At 35.2% G+C, this 23,266-nt stretch overlaps 1 protein-coding gene across 1 annotated transcript in view; it reads left to right on the forward strand.

The window, feature by feature from the left end:
• The window catches only part of ARAP2 (ArfGAP with RhoGAP domain, ankyrin repeat and PH domain 2), a 271,367-nt gene that overhangs the window by 155,507 nt on the left and 92,594 nt on the right, over nt 1-23,266 (forward strand). The window contains exons 22-27 of the mRNA XM_077177631.1: nt 3,054-4,086; nt 10,207-10,277; nt 11,204-11,283; nt 15,813-15,895; nt 16,731-17,087; nt 20,026-20,095. Of these exons, the coding sequence (XP_077033746.1) occupies nt 3,224-4,086; nt 10,207-10,277; nt 11,204-11,283; nt 15,813-15,895; nt 16,731-17,087; nt 20,026-20,095 (1,524 nt within the window). The 5' untranslated portion in view covers nt 3,054-3,223. The remainder of the gene's footprint in view (nt 1-3,053; nt 4,087-10,206; nt 10,278-11,203; nt 11,284-15,812; nt 15,896-16,730; nt 17,088-20,025; nt 20,096-23,266) is intronic.

Below are 23,266 nucleotides of genomic sequence, written 5' to 3' on the forward strand. Positions count from 1 at the left end.
CACTAATGTTGTTTACAAATGCTGAATTTGTGGTGGTAGAAATATGGATGTGAAAGAGAATGAATGTATTTGTACAAATACATTGTGTATATGCCAGTCCATTCTAATACTGTACATTCCTTAGGGTTTATTATAAATTACTTTGCAAACAAAGCTAAGGAGGTGATTAAATTATTTTTCAAATTGATAGCAATCATATCAAAATAGAGCAATGTATTGAATAAGGTGGTCCTTGAGTTCAAACCTTATAAAATGTTTTACGAAATGATTATATGTTTATGTTCTAGCCTGTGACATGCTCACCAGTGTGTGTAGATTTGTTTAGTTGTTACATTAATCTTTGTGTAAGTAGTGAAACCAAATCAGTTGTCAGTATAACCCTTTGCTTAGACCCACAAAATAATATGTAATCTTAGTGGTATTTAACCAGTTGCATAGCTAGGCCAGATCTATAGCATGTCTTCAGAAATCTTGATGGATGCACTGATAGCTTCTGCCGTAGACAACTAGAGAAACAGAAAGTGGCTTGGGCTTTATCTTGCAGCACTTGGCATTTTGTGGTCAAAATGTCTTCTCGGCAAGCAGTTCCTTCCTTCCTTCGCTTTGTTTGTAAAATACACAGCAAAACATAATCGTTCTTACAGATTTGGACACAGTTTGTTCTCTGCTAGGTATCTCTTTGCATTGGTATGTGGTTTATGCAAAGATGAGTTAGAGTACAAACAGCTGATAACACATGGCTATTTGAGTTCCTGAAGTGACAACACTGGAGGTGTTCTGGAATAAGGGACAGGCAAGCTATTGCAAGCTATTGCATGTAGAAAAAAACAGTATTACGATAGAGAAGAGAGAATGTGTGGATATAAATATTTTTGTTTATCTATAACAGATATATACTTATTTATAAATATATAGCTAAAGCTAGTCTCCCAGATGCATTTTTTGTTATTATGAAAGGTGGAAGGATTGAGAAGATGATACTGTCTAAAAATGAACACTAACACCTTAGGGGAAAAAGTAGCCCAATGCTATCATGAAACCCAGAACTGTCAAGGAAGGTGGAAATGGCTGACATCATCAGCTGCAACTGCAACTTTACAAGCCTTAGACTGATCTGCTAATGCTGTAGGGGTTTTATATACTTGAATATGTGTGTGCTTTGGTTGTTGTTTTTTGGTGTTTTTGTTTGGTTTTTTTTTGTCCTTTTATTTGTAGTCATTTGATTTGTGTTTTTTTAATTACTGGGTATCTGAAAGACTATTTTCTGTCCCAAACAGTACCTGTCTCATATTTTTTTCCCTGGTAATTAATTTCTGTACTATTTTTTCTTCATTCTGTACTCAGAATCTGAGAATATATACTCATCTAGTTAAGAGGATATACGTTTACATTTTTCAGGGTTTAGAGATGGGTGGAGGCCATACTGTTGAATTTTGTCCCTTATGACTAGAGGTTGCCATGAAAATTTTGAGGAAATGCTGAGTTTTCAAATTTTCAAAGGAATGATGGAAGTTTATATAAGTATGCAGGTTGGGATGGGAAAAAGGTAAATACAGAAGTGGGTTGTTAATCCACTGTTCAAATCAATCCAAGGCTTTTTGAATTTAAATGACTTGGGAATCTTTAATTGAGGGTTAACTCGGTAATAAAGTTACTCTCTTGAGAAGCTGATATCTGATTGACCTATAGAGTTGTCTGTCTAAAGGGTTTTAATTGTATCAATTTAAAATTCAAGATAAGTCACTTCTGAGAATTGTGGGTAGTGATTGAAGCTGATAAAAATATATCCAGAAAAATGAAGCTAGAGACTAGAGATTTATTTTAAATAAAGGAACATTTATAGCAATTGGTACAGTAAAAATGTAGGCAATGTTTTAAGCTTAAATTCTAGATCCTAAGTGCTGCATTTTTTGTTGTGAAATACTTTGAAGAATTAGGTATTGATGCCTACTACCCTACTACCACAGACAAATTCTGGTCGTAAGATTTCTCCTCTTTCGAAATGCTGCTTAAATCTTAATGCTCTTCCACTGAAGCTGTTCTTTTCCAGGCTGCTTAAGGCTAGTACCTGCATGCCAGGACAGCTGTTCCAGTCAGCAGATTTCCCTAAGGCCAAATTACTCTTTATACAGAAAGAGGTGAAAAACCTGTTGAGTGTGGCTGATCTTAAACCTTGTTTGAAGAAATATTTTTTGGGGTTGTTTCAAACACCTTCAGAACAGTAGCATCTGGTTTTTGTAACTTGTGAATTTAGATATGGCCCTGAAAAAAAGAATAATTCAAACAGATGGAATCTGGAGTGTAAGAGCTGAGATGGAAAATACTAAGGAAAAACTCATGAACAGCCAGAACTTGCCTATGGGGTCATGCCTGTTCTCTTTGTGGCCAAGGGGAAGCTTCCTTGTCAGAGTTGAGATGCTGGTGGTTACCTGTTTCCTGTATTCCTGCAGACAGTTTGTTTGAAGGGCTGGGTCTACTGCTCAAAACCATGTTATTGAGGATAGTACTTGTTTGGTTAGGCTCTCAGTTGGAGAGGGCTTGAATGCACAGTTCACGTGGAATGCTCTAGACAGTCATTTTTCCTTTGTTCTGTTGCAGGTGTGTTTCTATGTTAAAAGGATTTTGAGATTGGAAGATGAGGGAGTAGAAGCCCTATTTCATAATTAATTGGTGCTAGTGTGGGAATAGGAAAGTTTTAGGCTCCAGTTGTGGTCTTGGATAACATTTTCTCTCCCTGATAGCCAAGTACTGTGTAATGTGAGTGTGTGTGTAGATAAGTGGTTCATCTCTTAACTGTTCATCTTAATGTTTAACTACTAGGAATATGTGTTTTAAGTCTGTATTACTTGGGCTGAGACTTTGATTTTGCTATTTTCTTTATATAGGCTAAGATAAAAGGATGGGTTTACCCTTGTTGAAATTATTGTATACAAACAATTAAAAAATATTACTGTTCAGCTGACAGGGAGTCTTTCACAATTTTATTCAAGGTAATTCTGAGGTTCAGGTGAGAATTTTTTTTAATGTCCTTTTTCTTTTCCATGTGTTTGCAGTCTTTAAAAAAAATCAGTTTGAACTGAAGAAACTTGAAGAGGTGTTTTGAGGAAACAGATATTTTCTGCTGGCTGGCGGACACCAAATTCAAGAGTTTTCTTGCTAGTGAACATGCACGCAACCTGACTATTTCTACTTGACTGTGTGGGGCAATATACGGAATGAAGTCATGTCATCCACAGGCAATGGCTCTGATATTGAAGAATTTTTGGTCAACATTAACCTTGCACAGTATCTTCCTAACTTTAAAAAATATGGCTATAACACAGTGACAGATTGCGTGGGAATCAATAACTGCGTGCTTCAGCAAATGGGAGTGTTGCCTACAGGGCATCGCAGAAGGATTCTTAAACAGTTAGACAGTCTTTTGGAAATTCAAGAAAATTCTCTTTTTGATGAAAATTTAAAATTCAAAGACCTGAAAGGTTTGGAAGAGAAGCAATATTCATCCTCTGATCAGGAGTCTCCTGTAAGCAACTCAAGTGTAGATCAGACTGGCTTGATACCTGTAACATCATCAGAACAACTTCTTAAAAAATCTTACGTCAATAAGGAAAAGTTTGAACTTGCAGAGCACAACTCAATGGAGGCAAATGATGATAACTTTACAAATTTGGATTTTTCTAGTTTATACCAGAATTCGGACAGCATACTAAAAGCTGTCAGTCAAAATAGAAATACCAACACGAATAATCAGCAGGATGCCTCACTGACAGAAGCTGCTGCATACCAAGCTGATGAGCACTTGATTGGCCCTTTGGTATTCCGTGATCCTCCTTCATTTGTTCGTTCATGTGAGACAAAATGCGAGGAAAACAAACAGCAGAGGTTTGCAGATGAGGGTGATTTATCTAATAGAAAACCAGATTCTCCATTCTTTAAGTTTAAAGGAGAAATGATAGACAATGACTTATATGATTCCTGTGCACTAAACTGCATGAAAGTATTTCCAAGAGCAAGCCGATCTTTTATCTTAAGGCATCGACCTGTACCAGAAATTCCCGAATCAAGTAAAGTTCAACCTTCATCAAGGTAATTGCTCTTTAGTACTAATGAGAAATTACTATCATGGTAGAACTTACAGTTTGGGGTTTATTGAGTTTTTTTCTTATGTCTATTTTCTTTTTGTGTGGGTTTTTTAATATGCGCTGTAAATACACTGGATCTGATATGAATGTTGCCAAATTAACTGAAGAAGGATTAGGCTTCAATGTACTTTAAGAGCAAAAATGAGAGTGTAAAGGGAAATTTTAGAACAGTTTGTCCTTATAACCTCCCCAACTTTCTCTGCATCTACATATTAACAAATAAAGGAATCTTTATTGATTTAGATATAACTCTTATAAACTATAAAACATAAACAAGAACTTCAAGATGGCTTTTGGGTTCGTTTCTGAACTGATAATCATTTAATTGTTAACTTTGGGGAATGAAGGCAACCACTTATTCATATTATGTGTTGGCTTTTGCTGGTGGTCTCATAACAACAAAACCTTAGCTTTTAATGATGTTTCTACTATAAAAATATTTGAGACATTCCAGCAGAGGAAAACAGCAATAGAAAAAGGAGGAAAAAAAGACGATAGCTGTGGATGGCTTTTCAGAGTTTATGGAATCTTTTAATTTGTTTCTAAGTATTCAGGTGATGTGACTGTGTATTTTTCTTCCTTCAGAAGGGTTGAGTTCATAATTTGAAATGAGAAATTACTGAGTGGCACTTATTTCTTGAATAAGCATTAGTTGTTATAGCTTGTCTTCGAAAAATATGATAGAATGTTGAGAAAAATATCTGCTGTTGGGACTTAATTCAAGACCTATCTTAACAAAGGTATAATTGTTGGAATGTTAAAAATAATAGGCACTGAATATGTAGTCAATCACAATACAATATTGCAGTCTTTAAGCAAAAAATACCTCCCCACAGGGTAATTTGTAATATAGTTGGATCTATTAAGTAAGTTTTAGTTGTCATGCTGGCCGAGTGTCTTAAACAGAAGAAAAATTATTGCAGAAGCATGTGCAAAGTTTTGTTGGTGTAGCCATATCCAGATCATTAGGTTGCATTTATTTTTTTTTTTCAATTTTTTTTGAACCACAAGCTATGCCTGGAGGGGACATGTCTAAGAATGTTTTATATTTATCTTGAGTTTTTCATCTGTATATCTCAGCAGTTAGAACCATCGAGTTTATACATGCTCTAAATGCAGGGATTTCCCAGCATTTTTTAGTTTTTAGATTACGAGCAATGTCAAAATTAATCTTGTAGTACAGTTGTTTGAACAGGTGGAGAGGCAAAGTTTCTTTGCAACAATTAGTGATTTTTTTTTGGTGTGCCTTAAAAACTGCTTCATTGGTGTCTTCTAAATGACAAAAAAAATGTGCTCATTGAAACTTTAATGTACCTATCCAGTGAGGTATACTGCTCCAGTGAGGAGCAGATTATTTTAACTTTTGTAGAATGATTATACCTACTTCATTTAATAAAGCTATTCATGCTGAGACAAAATGGGATTCTTAACCTCTAAAACATAACTACATACTAAAAGAGTATTCTCACTGTCTTTTGAGAAACAGTCATCCAGTTGAGAGAATGTATAGTAGTCTTTCCACCACTGGAGTAAATCCGCCAATTCCCAGTCTGTTAGTGATTGATATGTGACTGGGACACTAACTTCATTACCCAAAATTTTGACTTGTGAGCTCCAGTATCTTTTTGTCTTTATGCTCCAGTTACAGCAATATGGAAATCCTGAGGGACCAGTGTGTCTGCCAAAGATCGAGGCTAAACAAGAGCTTCACATCAGAACTTAAACATGGCAGAAACTCTCTTGATAACCTTTCTGGCAGCCTTTTCACCTCAGGAAAGATTGTATCTTTCTCACAGAATTGCATAGGCAAACAGCCTTAACTGGCCTTATTGATAGATGCTGGTTTCATCCTTATTATATTGTAAAAAGGCTTTTCCATAGAGGCAGAGAAATCCTGCTGAAATCTGGGAAGCCCAGCATAGTCATTCATGGATAGTTTTCTAGTCATTCATGGATATAAGTCATTAAATTTTTATGCAAGGAATGCTTTTCTCATCACCTCCTGTGTGGCTTTAGCACAAAAATTCTTACAGTGGGTCTCCTTGTGCCCCATAGTCGAGGTGTAACAGTGTCATTTTTTATTAGTAATAATGCACTTACCTCCCTTCCAATTTTATCTGCTTTCCTGTGCCTCACTTCTGCTCCTGACTCTTGCCTGTAACAAAGCATGCTGGCATCTGGAAAGGCACCACAGCATTTTAGAAGTTGAAAATACTTGGTTGGTTTATTTCTTTTTTTGAATTATGGTCCTACAGTGTGGCAGCACTGTAATGTTGGGGGGGTGCAGAATTAAGAAAAAAAAAGAGAGCAGTGACAATTACACATTTTTTTTAATAGTGGAGTTATTGTGCAGATTTTAGTACTGGTTTTTGTTGCTCAGTATTCATGTGTAGTTACACTAGAGTATTTGCAGCTGGACTTCTCCTTTTGTATCATTATGAGCTCTCTCTTGTTGGAGAATTGTTAACCAATTGGTCAAAAGGTGTTTAAAACCACAAAGTGAAAAATAGAAAATAATGAAAGTATTGCAGTGGATGGAACTAACCATCAATGTGTCTTTAGGACAAGATTAAACATAATTAGTTTTGAAATAGTTTTAGATGCTTTGGATACTTTGGATAATGTCAACTGGCAGTCACTCTTCTGTGAAATAGTTACCATTGCATCAGTCTGGGAAGGAATCTGTTCAAACAAAAAGCTGAAGCAGATTTATAACATGGTAGATCTGATTTTCATACAGAATAATATGCAGATAAAATTTCAGACAGATGAATGATACAATTTTTTAGATGTTTTCATGTCGCCCATCTTTGTTACTTGTGCAGTAGTGGGGTTGTTCTTATTCTTTATTAAAAAAAAGTAAGAAAAACTAGACCAAAATTCTGAGCAATATCCTGCTTATGGGGGAAGATATAAATAAGTAAAATAGATAATGATGCTTGGCCCGAGCAGGCGCCACTTGTTTTCTGCAGTTGTTAGATCCTATAGTTGGGATTTCTTGCTTGGTGCTGATATCCTTTAGACTCCATTTCTTAGCATACAGGTGCTCAAGATTGCTAATAAGTTGCCAAGCTGGTGTTGCTGTGTATCTCTACTGTGTTCTGCCACAAAAATAAATTTTTTAGAAGAGAGAAGCTGCTCCCTCTCTTTTCCTGTGGGAAAGTGTCATTTTTACATCTGCTAGCAGTCTATAAACCTCAAAGCTTTAATGCAGCATGCTAGAGCAGTTTTGATGTGTTTGCATTATGGGAGGGTTAGGTCTTGAGATAGATAGATAGAAAAGAAAACATGTCTTGAATGAGTTTGCAAACAAAAGCTTCTTTCATTTAAAACACTCAGCAGATGAATGCCAAGTAAAGACTTTGAGGCACTGACCTCCTTCCCTCACATTTTTGCAAGGTGACAGGAGTATATTGAACAAACCAGCTTGGTGCAAAGTTCTGTGTGAAATTTTAGCTTTCCAGCCTTTCAGCATTTAGCAAGACCAGTCAGTGCCTCACACCTTTCATCCTGTTTATACATAATATGGGGTGCTAGAGAAGTGTGTGCAGCCTAAGCTGCATCCGGTACCTCTTAATATATGAAAACAGGGAGTCATAATCACCACAGCTGGAACAAAGTCAACATTGACTGACATTTGAAACTATTAGTATATCTTTGAAAAATTGGCACACGTTGTGGTTGGCAGACTGCTTGCGCTAACCTTCCATTAAAGAGCAAAATAAAGAATATCATCAATTTTGGTTGAGGTACTCAATTTTTGAATTGAAAAAACTCATGAGAAGAGGTATTCACTTTCTGAAATGGCTAAGAAAAAGTCATGAATTGACACAGTTACAAGATTTTTTTCAATTTTTTTCCTCCAACAGATGTCTTCAGTATTTTTCTCTCTTTTAATCCAGGCATTTAATCTGTACAACAACTCGCTTACTATTAAGCATTCACAAATTATTATCATTTTATAGCTTGCACTCTTGGGGTTTTATGATGCATAATCTTTCAAGCAGATACTCAAAGTGAGCTCATTTCACTCATATCTTCAGATAGTTTTTAATTTACATAAGTTTGAAATTTGCTTTCCAAAAATGACAAGAAGATGTCTTTTTTTTCCAGCATTCAAAAATAGTATAGTTGGTTTTTCAGCAGGATTTTGTGCCATGTATACATAAATGTAGGTGCATGATCAAAAAGAATACACAAATCCTGAAAAGTATATGGATTTTAAAAAAAGTGTGGGGTATTTTGTGTGTGTGATTTTTTTTTTTGTTTTATTTTTTTGGTTTTTTTTAAGCTGACTTGTTATTTTTCATTACTTGGTGAAATTATCCATCCACCCTGAAACTAAGCAAATGACTCAGTTTTACATAAGGAAAGCCTCCATAATTTTAAAGGCTCTTCAAGTCAAAGCTGTGTATCTTAAAGTCTTAATTTAGTTTAATGGTGCTAATACCTTTTAAAAGATACCAACCTACCAACAAAAAATCTGGTCTGTGTTGAAATACACTAGGTTAGGTTTTGGGGTTTTTTAAGCATATTAAGTTCACACAAACACATGAAGTTAGTTTGCTGATGGAGCTTCAAAAGGTGTAACTAGATGAATTTTAGTAAAATGTATGATGAAACACAGACTTTTTAAGTATTTGCTATGTATTTATTGTAGTTATGACTAAGGAGAGTAGGCAGTTATATATGGGAATGAGGCTATTATCCACTTTTACTGGCCCAACTCACCCTGTGTTTTCTAAACCCAGGATTTTATAAAGTAATCGTTGGGGGACTTAGTTATGCAACCTGGATAACATTTAGAATGTCAAGTAGCTTTATAAGTTGTGGCTTCCATCTTGAATTTAATCTAATAAAATTTTTGAGGCAGATTTAGGTATGGAGTAAAAATGATGTGAAATAGTAGTTCATGAACGCCTGCCTTCTGTCACAAAGAAACATCATTTTGTAGTTAGGAGTAATTCAAGTGGGACTTCATGGGACAGTAGGTCCAAAGTCCTAAATGTAGCTTATCTTGAAATAATAAAATTTCTCCATATGTTAAAAGGGGAAGCAAAAGTTAGGAGATTGATGGTTTTAGTAGAAGATAATTGCCTTTGCCTTTAAATGATGGAGGACCCACAAACTGTTAGGAAAACTGATAAGGATCTTAAATGGAATTTATAAGCCTCAGAATATTCTATAAGGATGCATGAGAACCTTCAGTACTCCTATTTTAGGCAGGGAAAATGAAATTAAGAGGAAAAATTGATAATATATTAGTGGGGGAATTCAGAGCTTGACTGAAAAGACCTGTAATACCGACCACTGGACAAGTAAAGGTGGATTAGAAAATTTTGAATTCACACTTTTTCTTCCTATGTTCTGATAATAAAGCTGTCTTGGCCTGAAATATTAATAGTAGCAATAATATTGCACTGTACTTGAAATTACTGTAATACATGGGACCAGCACGCCACTAATACAATAACTTTTCTGCTGTGCATGGAGGATGCCTTCTTACCCGTGTGCAAAATGTGTAGGGGTGTCCCTGGCAGTTGCAATGCAATGCCATTTACCTCTTGGTTTTAAAACTCTGTAGAGGGAAATAATTCTCTTAAGGAAATCTAAACTTTACAGTAATTTTTTCCGTGTTTGGGAGCGTGTTCTGGCTGGATTCTCAGGCCCTTTATGAGTTTAATATTAAAGTAGATTTTCATAGTACATGCTTTTTTAAATACGGTCATTGGTAATCATTGTGAAGGAGAAGGAAAGGAAAAGGCTGAGGAAAACTCTGGGATCTCCATTCTTCAAGCAATCTGAATGTTTCTAATATCAATTCAGAACAAAAAGCCCCCTGAATTTGAGATGTCTGCTAGGATCAGAGAAATATATTTAGTGTCATAAGGGGAGGAAAACATTGTTGTGTGACTTTAAAAAAATCAGAACATTTCCCAAGATTTGAAACTTATTGTTTCTATATTTGTGTAAAATTTTAATTGTTTAACTGCATGAGATGGTTTTGCTTTTTTTCTGGGAAATTTCAATTAATGTTTTCATTCTGTGCTTTGTTTTGTTCAAGTTCCCTTCAGAGAAGAAGAAATATGGGCCTTGTAAATATTTCTTGCACTGGGAGGCAAATTTCACAAAACAGTGAGTTAAGCATGCTGATATTTACTTCTTGAATATTAAAGAGAAATAAGCCTTGGACTGGTTGTCTAAAATAAGTATTACTTAGAGATTTTAAGAAATATTGGGCATCTCAAATGTCTAGAAGAATTATGTGGTAGGAGAGGATTGAATCAGTTCTGCATTTTTACTTACTTTTTGAATATGTCCAAATAAAAAAAATAGAAAATCTATTCTTTACACCTCATTTATTTTAATATATATATTTTTAGACTAGTGTTTTAAGTTTTTAATATTATATCCAGATTTTTCTAAGCAGAGTTCATTTCTTCAAAGATATAAGGAGTATATTCCTGACTAATGCTGCCTAATTTGTTTATAAGTGCTCATAGCTCCTGGAAAGAACAGGAAATTTATTGTGTTAAATAGTTTACTGAAGTGTTTTGAAGTCTTGTGCAGTCAGCGGGAAACTTCTTTCATATTTAAAAAATGTCTTTTTTGAAGTTATGTGTGTTTATTTTAAGCAAATACTTGGTGACAAAATGAAGATGGTGCACAAAAGAGTTCTGTGGTCGTTTATTTTTGGTATTTTTTAAAAGTCAGAATAAAGAGCTTTGGAGCTATTGCTTCTTAGACTAGACAATTGAAGGTTTTTTTTTATTTCAACTTGATGCAGGATAGGAAAGAAGAAAATCCCTGTATCCCAGTTATAGTCAAATTACATAATAATAGTGTTAATGTCTCTGGTGAAAAGAAGGTATCTGGAGCTCATGTAGAAATAGGACATTGTTTCTCGTTCCTCAAAGTTTTTTCTGGGAAGGACAGAGAAATTGCAAGCTGCAAAATCTGTGTCCCTTGTTGATTTTATTATGACTTTAGCAGAGCATTTCACACAGTAGAGCACTGTGTGACTGTATCTATTTATTTATTCTTTATTTATTTTCTTTAAGATACTTCAGTGGAAGAAAAGCCACCCATTATCTCTCCATATGGGGAAACCTTTATTTCTGACAACGATAAAGATGCTAAAGTAAGTTGAGAAGCCTGAATGTATATAGTCTGTCTTCATTTTACTCTTCATGCTGGGTATTTCATACTGGCCTTTTTTTTTTTTTTTGTGCTCTTTTAGTTGCCAGTACTTGATTTCTGTCATTTTAGGTATATGCAAAAGGTTTATGATGTAAATGTATGAGGACTAATGACTTTTATTAATCCCAAGAAACACTTTGTATGTTCAGTAGTAATAAGAAGCTGGAGTGTATGTTTTGGTTGTTTCTTTGCTCATAATTGAGGTTAAGCTGTTGAGATTTGAAACCGTTAGAATTTACTAAGAACGCTAAAAGTGGCTTTTTTTTCTCATCTGAGAATTGCAGATCAAGATTGTGTATCTCTGCACAGACTTTTGCATATCCTGTGAAAGCAGCTTGCACATTAGCTTAGGTGATATGATGGTCATATTTGGCCATGCCCTTTTTCAGTTCCTGTATATGAAAGTTCTCAGGACTTTTAAGTTCTTGCATGATATTTTTCATGCATCACCTAAACTTGCTGTATACCCTGAAAGTTGCTTTCTTGTAGGATTCTCTGAAGCGAATATTTTTGTTGGGGTTGGTAGTTGGTGTGAATGCCACAGATGACATGTGGACAGGCTTCTGAATCACGTGCAGGGAGATATGGGAGGTAAATTAGCTTAGTGAGGCATCTGCCAAATGCCATTAGTTTCCACTCCTGCTTCTGTCTCAGCAGGAGGCAGACCAGAAATTGTTTATTCTGTGATTACTTAGACTTTTTCCAGCCAGTCTCAAGCCACAGAATTAAAGATAACAGAAAATTCTTCTGTCCTGGTCTTCAGTCTAATGTTTCATTTTTAAACTATTGTAAACTATTGACTAAAATAAAAACTACTCAAATGGATGTCTAGGGTTTTTCTTTCTCCCATTCTAATTTCTTTAGAATTGATCAATATAAGAAGATGGTTCAAATTTTGTCTTCCAATGAGAGTAGTTTTATAGAAATAAAAGTAATCTCTTCTTGATGCATACTTTGTTTTGGATGTATACTATGCTTTTTTTGTTGTTGTTGACCTTTTAACACAGTACACATAAAATCATACCTTGCCTTTCCTACTTGTTCTTGTTACGTGCATGCAAAGCTGACCTTTGAGTGTTCATTTTCTTTCCTTGAATGCAATGCCTTGTCTGTGCTAGTTATTGTTGTCTGTGCCAATGTCTTTAAAAATTCAAAATTTAACTTTGTAATTGTTTCAGTGGTCTAAGCTGATTTTCTAGAAGAAGTTTCCTAGCCCTCTTGTTACTTATTAGCATTATTCTGTACATTTCATTGAAATGGTTGTTTATGAAAAAGCTTACCCAGAAAGGTCATCAGCATTCTTTCTTATCTTACAAAGGCACAAAGTACAAAAATACCATGCTGTTAAACTGGATTAACGGCTTGAAACTAAATTGCTCTTTTGCTGGTTGTAGAATCATGATTAATGCAGTGTATTATGACATCCTTTACCTGAGCTGAAGATTTGGATTTTAATATCACTTCCATGTATGTGAACAGTTTCTTACATTGTTTATCACTTGCCTGTTGGAAACATCATAGCTGATTTTAGTTCCGTTAGCACTTAATTGTGGACAAAGGTCATAAAGAACTATGTAACAAACATCTTGAGATTTCACTTTCAGATTTTTTTTCAGCAGAAGCAAATATCCTAGGAACACATGAGAATATTAGGTAACACTGTAAAGTATCTGAGATTTTAGAGCTTATTGCTTCTGGTTCATGTTAAGTCATGAGAGTATAGTTTGTCCATATTGAATAAAAAGTGTTATGCTGTTATACTTAAGACTGAAATTTGTTCTAAGGGCTTGTAAGTTAGCCATCACCCTTCCTTCTCTTTCATTGGTGTAAAGAAAAGGCTTCTATAGGCTTTTGTGAAGGGAGTGACTGTATAAATAGGTAATGAGTCACTACAGACTGGAAGTAAGTGAGCATGAGAGAACAGGGGAATGAAGGTTATAAAGAAAATTTACCTTTGGTTTGGGTCAGGAAGAAAGATAAATATAAAGAGAAACCTCTGAAAAACAACCTGAAGAAGGAACTGGGTTTTTTAAAATGCTGATTTAAAAACAACACAAAAATTCAGGTGTTTTAGCAACATTTTATTGTTGTGTCTAACTAAAAGAGTCAAGTATATTAGAATTCCTCCAGAGGAAGACTGAATTCTAATGAGTTTAGGCCTCATGAGTGACATACTGGCTTTATTTCTTGCTGTAGACAGACTAAGTTAAACATGCAATTTGAGCTCAGTAAATTGTGTGAGCTGAGTATTGGGATAGTGTGGAAGGCTGGCTGCATTGCATTTCATGAGAAAATGCTTTGTGTAATACCTCAGACACTTGAAGGAGGTGGGGGTTTTGTCTTGTATTGAGCCTGAGCATCTTGCAGGATATTTTTGTAAACAGGACAATGCAAATGCTTGGGTTTTCATTTGTTTGAAATAGATTTTTGTGAGCAAATAGAACTTCCTTTACCCACAACCTGTCTTCATTTGTGGACTTTTACATCTTAAATTCTACTGACAATAGAAACGCATTTCTTAGTTATTGCTTGGAAGTTATCTGACTCTCTGAATTCACTTGCTCAAGCACTGAAATTATGGAGTGAGCAGAAGCAGGGCATCAAACTGTTACTGTAGTGGTTCTTGACAGGCATGAAGAGGTACTACCCCGTAGCTTCAGTGGGTATGGATTTCAATTGTATTCTGATAAACAAATGAAGATAAAGGACACTGACTATTTTTACTCTGAGGATGTGTCATCCACCATGATATTAGCCTCTTAACTATTGTGGAGAAGTGTGGCCATTTCCATTTCTTTTGGGAGATTCCAGGCAATGGAAATACTTGATAAACTGTTGATAGATTGCTTTTGAGTTTTCTATTTAATTTGTCTACAAAGTACATTGATGCTTTTTGCTTAGTTTTTTATAGGGTTTGTTTTGTTGCTTGTATTGATATGTTGGGGAGTTTGTATTGTTTTTTTGTTTTTTAGCCCCTTTAGCCCTTTAGCTACAGTGCAGTACTGTGATGTATGGGTGGTTAAGTTTTGGTGGGTTTTTATTTCTGGTTGGCAGAGGAAGGCAGACAGTTCACCTAGATTTATCCTAGCATCAGACTGATTTCTACATTTTTGCTGCACACTTCCTCTGCTTTGAAATATGTCTTTTTTTAGTCTTGCCTTTCCATGTTGCCAAGGTACAGTCCTCAAGTACAAGGTTAGGTGCTGCTACTCAGAAAACAAATGGCAATGTTGTGAAAGCTTATCCACTTTGTTTCTGCTGTTGTTCAGCTTTGTTACCTACACATGAAAGCTTAAATGAGTTAATTAAAACACTTCTGCCAGAAAGCATGAAGATGTTAAATTTAGGGGTTTTTTAATGAAGAAAGACATATTGAGAAGCCTAGTAGTACAATGTGATTGTCAGATTAAGTTTAGGAAGTGTGAAATGTAATGTTCATGAGCAGTGTTAACCTTGACATTTTTCACACTGCAAGCAGTTTACAAAGCAGTGTGATAAAGATTTCTAAGCAAAAGTTAATAGATGAACCTTTTAGGAAGAAGTTATTGGCAAGAAAGAACCCAAAAAACCCTAATGACAGATATTCAGTGTGTCTGGGTTCAGTTTTGCTTTAGGATTTTGAATTTGCCATTATCTTAAGTATTCTGTGAAGGCTGTACATTTATTCCAAGAAGAAATATTGTTATGAAAGATAGGCTAGCAGTAGCAAATCATAAATGGTGCTTAAGCTGCATGTAACATGTGGCTCTTGAGCTTAAAAAATATTCAGTTGTTGTGGTTTAACCCCAGCTAGAACTGGAACGCAGCTGCTTGCTCGCTCCCACTGCAGTGTGGAGACCTGGAAAACAAGTAACCTCTTAGATGGTGGAATAAGACCAGTTTAATAATTACTACAAAGCAAAATGTAATAATAATACTAATGCTGATAGTAACTCTAGTGGAAAGAAGAGAGCAGGATGCTCTGTGCTATGGAACATCCCTTTGGCCAGTTTGGCTCAGCTGTCCTGGCCATGCACCCTCCTGGCTTCCTGTTCTGTGCTCGCTGGCAGAGCATGGGAAACTATAAAGTCCTTGACTTAGAGTAAGCTGTACCCAACAACATCAGTGTGTTATCAACATTATTCTCATTCTCAAATGCAAAGCATAGCTCTCTACTAGCTGCTGGAAAGAAAATAAACTATCTCTGCCAAAACCAGATTGTCAGTGGTGCCTTGAGAAAAATCAGAATAGTGGTATTTCTATACACTGAATCTCTTTATCTGATTTGTTTGGATCGGGTTTTTTGGGCCATGCTTAAATGTTGGAAATAACATTTCTTAGAATACAAAAATTAGCTTTCAAGTGCATGTTTGAAAATGGGGGAAAGAACAGTGCTGCTAGCTAGGCTGTTAGTGTGTGATTTGTATCTACAGTAATTTAAATATCACTCCTTCAGTTACAAGTGTTAGTTACAATATATTTCTTTTCTAGGAACTTCATGGAAATGAATTCCTGGCTTGTGAAAATAAATTGGATCTAGGAATGAATGAAGAATATTCTTCTAAGAATCTATGGTAGTAAATAAGAATTACTGAGAAACTCCAAGTGTAAAGAAGAAAATGCTATTTACTGATGTTGCAAGTGGATCTCTAGCTCTGAGGGCACAACCATGACTGTATTTTGTTTTATTCTGTTTGAGACTTTACCCCATCGTATATGAGGCAAATATGGGCACTGTGGTTTTTCTGAGGCTCTTTAAACTAGATTTCAGAATCTCTTGTTAATTTGGAGAGTGTCCCTGTTTTCTCCAGTCAGAATAAGGAAGACCAAGTTGCATTTCTGTATGTCTCATAGCTAGTTGTGTCTGACTGCTTGCATAATTTACTTTGTCATTAGCAAAAAAAAACAACCCATCCAAATAAGCACAAAACTAAAACACATTCACCACTCCTGTCCTGAGACAGTGGCCAGTGGCTTGATGAAGTGGGAGCTGTGCTTCTTAGTTATCCACTCTGCACCAGGCTCCTGTTGAGGTGGGAGAGGGAAGAGAGAGGTGATACTGAAAGTCGTCAAAAGTATTCAAAAGAGCTAAGCTAGTTTTCTGAGGAAGGAGAATTTACTTTTAAATTTCTGTTCAGGCTTCCAAAGGAGTGTTATCTTGGTACTACTCCTGTTGAATGGAGAAAGTAGGATTCAGGGTGGCCACAGTTATAAGATAGATTGTGTTTAGCAGGTCTGTGGTTCACTGTGATTATACAAGTTATAAACATAATATACTTTACCAGTATTTGTTCTAATTACTAATTTTATATACTTATTTATTTAATTTTATATACTTATTTATATACTTATTACTATACCGCATTGTAGTAACACATTTTAAGAGCAAAATTCACTTTTTCTTTCCAGTTACTTGAGTAATCAGAAAGAGAAGTCAAAAGAAATTGCAAAAAATGAATCCTTGTCTCTGGAAGACCCATCATTAACACCAGAAGAATCTGAAAGTGAATCTGTGTATTCTACTGTGGAACAACATACTTTGTCTTTAAAAAAAAAGAAAAATAAAACCAAAACACCCTCAGCATCTTGCAGTAAGACACAAAGTGGAGATTCTGATTGCTTGGCCAGTGAACAAAAGAATTTTTGGCAATTTGATGGGGATCAGACTTTGACTGGAAATGAATCAATAACACCATACGCTTGCTTTTATGGACCATCAGTAAAGAAGGTTAAAGCAGGATGGCTGGATAAATTATCCCCTCAAGGGTATGGTATTTGCAGTAGTTATTGTGTAACTGTGACAATGTATGCTTCCATGAGAGGTATTAAGTTTGTATTTAGCCACTGCTTAATATTTGTAGTGGAAGGGGAAAGGGGATTGTTTTCAATGAAAAGAGCACCAAGCTTTTGTGAATTTAAAAGTTTAGTGATGTTACCTATCCTAAAGTTTTTTTAGGAGATGTACTTAGGGAAAATATTTTTCTTAAAATTGTTGATCTCATGAGCTGTAGTGGAAAAATACAGAATGAAGTTGTGACAGTATTTCCAGTTGCTACATTTTTGCTGATCTTTTGTGGTCCACAAGGTAAGTGAAAGCAAACTCTGATTCTGAAATACTACTTTACTAATTTGGCCATGGATTGTAATTTAATAATTAGTGTAGCTAGAAGCCCTGTTACTTTCTGTGTTACTTGAGCTTTGAGTTTAGAGTTCACCTGGGCTGAATTCCTCCTAGTTAATTTAATTTTTGTGCCTAAAATTTGATGGTAGAAATTTGAGCTCAAGTCTCAAGATTACAAATAATGAAGAGAAGGGACCACAATAGAAAATTATTTTTCTCTGTCACATTTGGGAGTTCGATGACAACAACAATAATAACAACAACATATCTTATATTTGAATTCTGTTGTAAGTTCTTTGTTTTATTTTTTGACTGATTTTAAACTCCAGCTATCATGAGACTATTTTTCACTAAAGAATGCTTTGTTAGCAGATCTTCCATCACAAATACTTGCTAACTCTGATAAGTTGTTCTAACTTCCTCCTTTTAAATTGTAGTTTTCAGTTTCCATTTTTCTTATGACCTATGTTCTTATGAATTCTATGAATCCTTTTTTATATTGAAAGCGGCAAAATTTTACTTTTTAAGTCTGCTTCTGATCTTCACTAGGACTTAGCATCTAGAAACTAAAGCTGTTGTACTTGTTAGTGCTAAAATACATCTACTGCACTTCTATTCAAGCCTTAATAGATCTGCATTCCTTGTTGTTAGAACAGTATACTGAGCTGTGCTGAAAGGTATTAAAGTTTTTGGCCTTTCCTTTGATTTTTTTGCCATAATAATCATCAGCAACATAATTCAGTATATATATAATTTTTTAAGTGAGAAATTTATTTATGTTATTGTTTTGGAATAAAACATTTGAACTCACTGGAAGAAGCTCTAATGTATAGCAATTTCTATTTTTTTGTGTTCCTTTCTAGGGAATCTGATTTCACACTATATCTTCTTTTTATTTTTGTTTTGTGTTGATACACTGGTACATTGTTGAAGGTGATTACTAAGATGGAATAATAGGTTTAATAAAACTTTTTTACCATCAGAGAATTTCAGTGTGCTCAAAACTATTTTCTTTCCTTTTTACTAAACCTTTACTAAAGACTCAAAGAATAATTATCCACAGAGTGTTTCCACATTTCTTTTTTTTTTTTTCAGAATTATTGGGATACTAAACTCTTGGAAAGCTGCAGTTAGCTGTAACTCTTGTTTTATTTTACTTACAGGATTTTTTTTTAACACTTTTGGCAGTTAGCTAGCAGAGTGATGAAAAGTACAGTTCTTGATTCCAGCTGGCTTGTCTTGCTCCATTTGAAGGGATAGAGTTGAGAACAAGTTATGAAAACTTCAAGAAAGTGCTGTGGGAAAATATATTATTTGGAAAAGATAATGAGTTAACCACAAAATTAGTAGTGATTAGTACTGAATAGAAGAGTTGCATGGTCATTAGCCTTGATGCAGTGACAGTCCACAGCTACATTTCAAGGACTTTGTCTCAGGGGTGGTTCAGTGAATGATACATGTTTCTTTTACTTAAAATACCATTTCTCAAGCATCTGAAGAATTAAAACTCAACTGAATTCTAAAGGAATTTTTCTTCAAATTATTGAAGCGCTGTTGTATTTTATTTCTCTGCCCATCAACAGAGTATTTCCTTCTGTTCTACAACTCCCATTCTTTTTATAAAGCTCCAATTTACACCCAGAAGTTTGTGATTCCTTGGGAAAAAGAATATGTACTGTTTTCTTAAATTGCTAGACATCATGCAATTAAGTATGGGCTCTCTTTTTTTAGTTAATTCCCTATAAATTATACAGCCTTTCAGTTTGCTCACATTGTATGTGGTACTTAGGTTCACTCGTCCCTGTAAAATCTTGAAGTTTATTGAGATTTTAATGCAAAATAGATGGTACATTGGCCTTCCCAGGTTATGAAAAATGATGATTTATTGTAGTCATATAATGCAAGCTAATTAAGCCAAAGCTGCTATTTGATTAAAGTTTTGATAAGCTATCACAGTCTACTAATCCTAAAGCAGAGCACTCATTTAAAAGGAAAGGAAATAATGTTGGGAAAATACATTAGTGGGGTCTTGTTCTTGCCTAATTAGCTTGTTTAATAGATTTTAGAATGGAGACATTTTTAAATGATAACTAACAAGCTGTCAACATTTTTAGTGAGTGTAATGGACTACTTCAGGTTAATGTAAAAATATAGTTTTAGAAGGTCTTTCTATAGTGTGAGTTAATGGAACACTGAAAGTTTCCCATTAATGATGGCCAGTTGATAACACACATTGAAAATTGAATTTTGTGTTGTACTTGTTGGGAGATGTGGTGTGCTGCTATCCATTCATTGGCCAGAAAACAGAGTCCTGGGGAGATGTGTTGACATGGACTGACTGGAGGTACCATACCAGCAAACAGATGTTCTTGTCATAAGCATGGCAGTGAGCTGGAACCTCATTTGAGGTTCTCAGCTTGCATTTTTGGAAAGTATCTTAATAGAACTTGCGGCGACTAAAGTTATGCTCTATGTTCTGAATATTCATTTGAACAGAAATTTGACCTCTTTATAATTTCTGACTGAGACATTCTTAAAACCAGTGTTAGCTGTATATTAATTGTGTTAATTTTTGATTCACAGCAAACGCGTGTTTCAGAAGCGCTGGGTTAAATTTGATGGAGAGAGCATTTCTTATTACAACAATGAAAAGGTAAGAGATATGTTTTGGTCATGTTTGGAGCAAAATGCGTCTGTGTAATACACAAAGTACTATAATTAGAATCTGAGTAATTAGAAATGAATATCCATCCTAGGTTAATTTTCAATTCTAGAATACTAGGGTGAGATGTAATTAAGTATTTTAAGGTGTCCTTGTCTTCATGTATTGTTCATCCTTTTATTTCCTAGAAGGGCTTGTATTACTCACCTTTCCAGGTAGGTATCATCAGATTTGTTTTTACTTTAGTGAGAGACTGACTCTGCTGCTGATTTGGAACAGAACAGGATCATGCTAAACACTTCTAAGAGACATGTTATTTGATGGTGTTTGAAGAGTGTCTTGTCATGGGAGCCTAGCATGCTGGAGATTGTGAGAGCACAATTAAAAGTAGCTTGGGAGACCATTTAAAAAAAACCAACCCAAACCTATACACTTGTTGACTCTTTGATTAAAAATGTCTTTTTCTTGTTTGTCTTCTGTGCATAATTGCGTGTCATGGAACTAGGTTAGGTTTGAATGGGAATTTTCAAAACCAGTTCTACAATGTATATGGCTGGTTTTGTTTCTGTACTGAGGATTGAATCCTGCTGAAACATTTGCAGACACGTGAGCTGATTTGATTAAAGTAGTTCACTTCTTATATGTGATACAAAAATGAATTTGTAAATCAAAGTTTTCAGCAAAGAGTGTATTCCTTGTAATTCTCTTAGAATTCCATGTGATTACCCTTCAGAGCACTACAAAATCCTTTTTCTTTTGCTCTGTCATTTAATAATTAATATTTCCAATTGGAAGTAGTGAAGACCTTCTTAGACTTAAAAGTGATAGATGATTTTACAATATGCATGTTAAGGGAAGTTGAGGCTCCCTTCCCTGTGCATGTGTGTTATTTTATTTAAAGGCCGTTTCCTGTTGAAGATGCATATTACATTAGGAAGAAAATACAGTTTCAGGTAAAAGTTCTGAAACAGTGTGCTGATTGGTGGTAAGAGATCTATAGATGCCTTATGATGGGGTGAGGATGTAAGAACTGAAGTAGGATGAGACTGTTTTTTTTCTGAGGCGCTGGGGAACTAAGAAAAAGCTCAAAAATATTTACATCAGTCTTTTTGCTTACTGATTGAAAATTTGAAACAATCTGTTTTTACTTGCTTACTTTGCTTCACTTACAGTAGAAGACTCGATTTTGTAGGTGAAGGGAACAATAGAATAAGGAGAATAATGTTTGCATTCCAGTGACAAAAAATGGTGCCCCTTTGCAGTATTGATCCCACAACTTCAGAGGAGCAGAAAAGCAGGGTTGATCATGAAGAAAGACTTGAAAAAATAGACAGAAATGGGATTTGCTTAACACTATCTGTAGCATAATTAGGGAAAGAAATGCTGATAAAGAACTTAGTCTTTTATCTGCACTGGGAATTTATTTTTATTTTTTTTCTTCCTTTTTGAAAATCACTGGAAGTGTTACTTGGAGGTCAGTTATGCTAGAATAGCATTTGTTACATGTCTGTCTGTTATAAGAGATTCCAGAAATATTCCCTTCTGCTGAATTGAATGTTTAGTGTGTCACATGATGCATAGGAAGCCACCAACTCTGCATCCTCTATTTAAAAGGTCTGTGTGGTAGGTTAGGCTATCAGCAGCTTGGCAAACACTTGTGTGGAAGCCTCTTTGTCTCACTTTGCTGGAATCTGAGTCCAAGCTTCACTCTGGGTATTGAAGGGGAGAGGCTGATTGGTCTCTGTGTATAGTTTGACCAAATTTGTCTGACTTGCTAACTTGGTGAGTCACATACGTGAGGAAATGTTATAGCTGAGAACTGCAAGGCCTGAAGCAAAATTCTGGGAATGGAGGATTTGGTGAAACTCAAAATAGTTTGCAGGTAGGAGGAAAACATAGTTGGGTACCAGTATTTCTTAGTGCCCAATGGGATTGTGCTGAACGAGCAGTGGTGTCACTCAAGAAAATGAGTTTTTGGTGTAGTGGTCTCTGCTGGATCACTGTCTCAACACCTAGGGTGTTCATATTTCATGTAAGATGGATATCAGCATTTTGCTCCTGTTGCTTTTGTGTTGTTACCTTGACATTATAAACAACTATTTGCAGACCCATCAAGACCTTTGTGCAGCTTGAGCCCCTTGCCAAGGGCTTGCATGTCCCCCTTCCTACTACATAGCTGGCCATTTATGTATTTAAGTGGGGAAGTTGTTGTTTTAATTTTAGAACTTAATGTCAAGTTCTGTCTATTCTAGTCTGTGTTTGTCTTAGGGACGTTCTACACAGACAAGAAATAATACTTTCAGTTTCATGTATATAGAAGAAATTCATGTTATAATCAATTATACTTTTGGTTTCATGTATCAATTAAAAGTAGTTCTCAGAAGGAAACCAATCCATGCTTGATATTCTTATTACAAGCAGAGAAGGTTAGACTCAGTGGAATGGAACTGTTTATTTTACCTGGAAACACTACTGATATTAAATAGCTCTATTTGTCATTCAAATTAGGAGCTAGAAAGGAGTGAGGTTCTCAAGAAGGGGAAGTGTACTGCATGGCTAATGAAGAGTGAAATAACCAGAAACTATAGGGGGAAGATACAGAGAATATTATCCCTGAAAATGCCCATATGAATACTTAGAATGATTTAAACACCAATTTTATACATATTTTTCTGGCCTTGTTTTAGTTGTCTATCAACTTCTGCTTGATAGAGATCTCTTCTTTTCTTTGTATCTGCATACATGAAAAAAATGATTCAGCTTTTAACAAACAGCATCTGACCTAGGGAAAGTTTTGGGTTGAATCTGTGTTGCTCTCATTTCTTCTGTGTTCCTGGTCCTGAGAAAGCTGATGCAATCAGAACAGCATCCCATCTGGCTTTGTCTCAAAAGAGTGTGGTTTAACTGAGGAGGGGAAGGTAGAATTTGAGTTGTTTTTTCAGCTACCCTATATGCACAAGTTTTGCTTCAAATTTCTTCCTACTTTTGGCAGAAATCTGGTGTTTTACCATGCACTTCACAGTAAGGCAAAAACTTCTGGTTATGTTGAAAGTTTTTATTTAAAACAGCTTACCATCCCTGACAAATATATTAGTGATTTAGGAAAAAGATTTCACTCTTCAAGTGGAGAACTTCAATATTTTGTTGTGTCACAGTACAAGT

Source organism: Agelaius phoeniceus, chromosome 4 (genome assembly GCF_051311805.1).
Source record: "Agelaius phoeniceus isolate bAgePho1 chromosome 4, bAgePho1.hap1, whole genome shotgun sequence".
Classification (NCBI taxonomy): Eukaryota; Metazoa; Chordata; class Aves; order Passeriformes; family Icteridae; genus Agelaius; species Agelaius phoeniceus.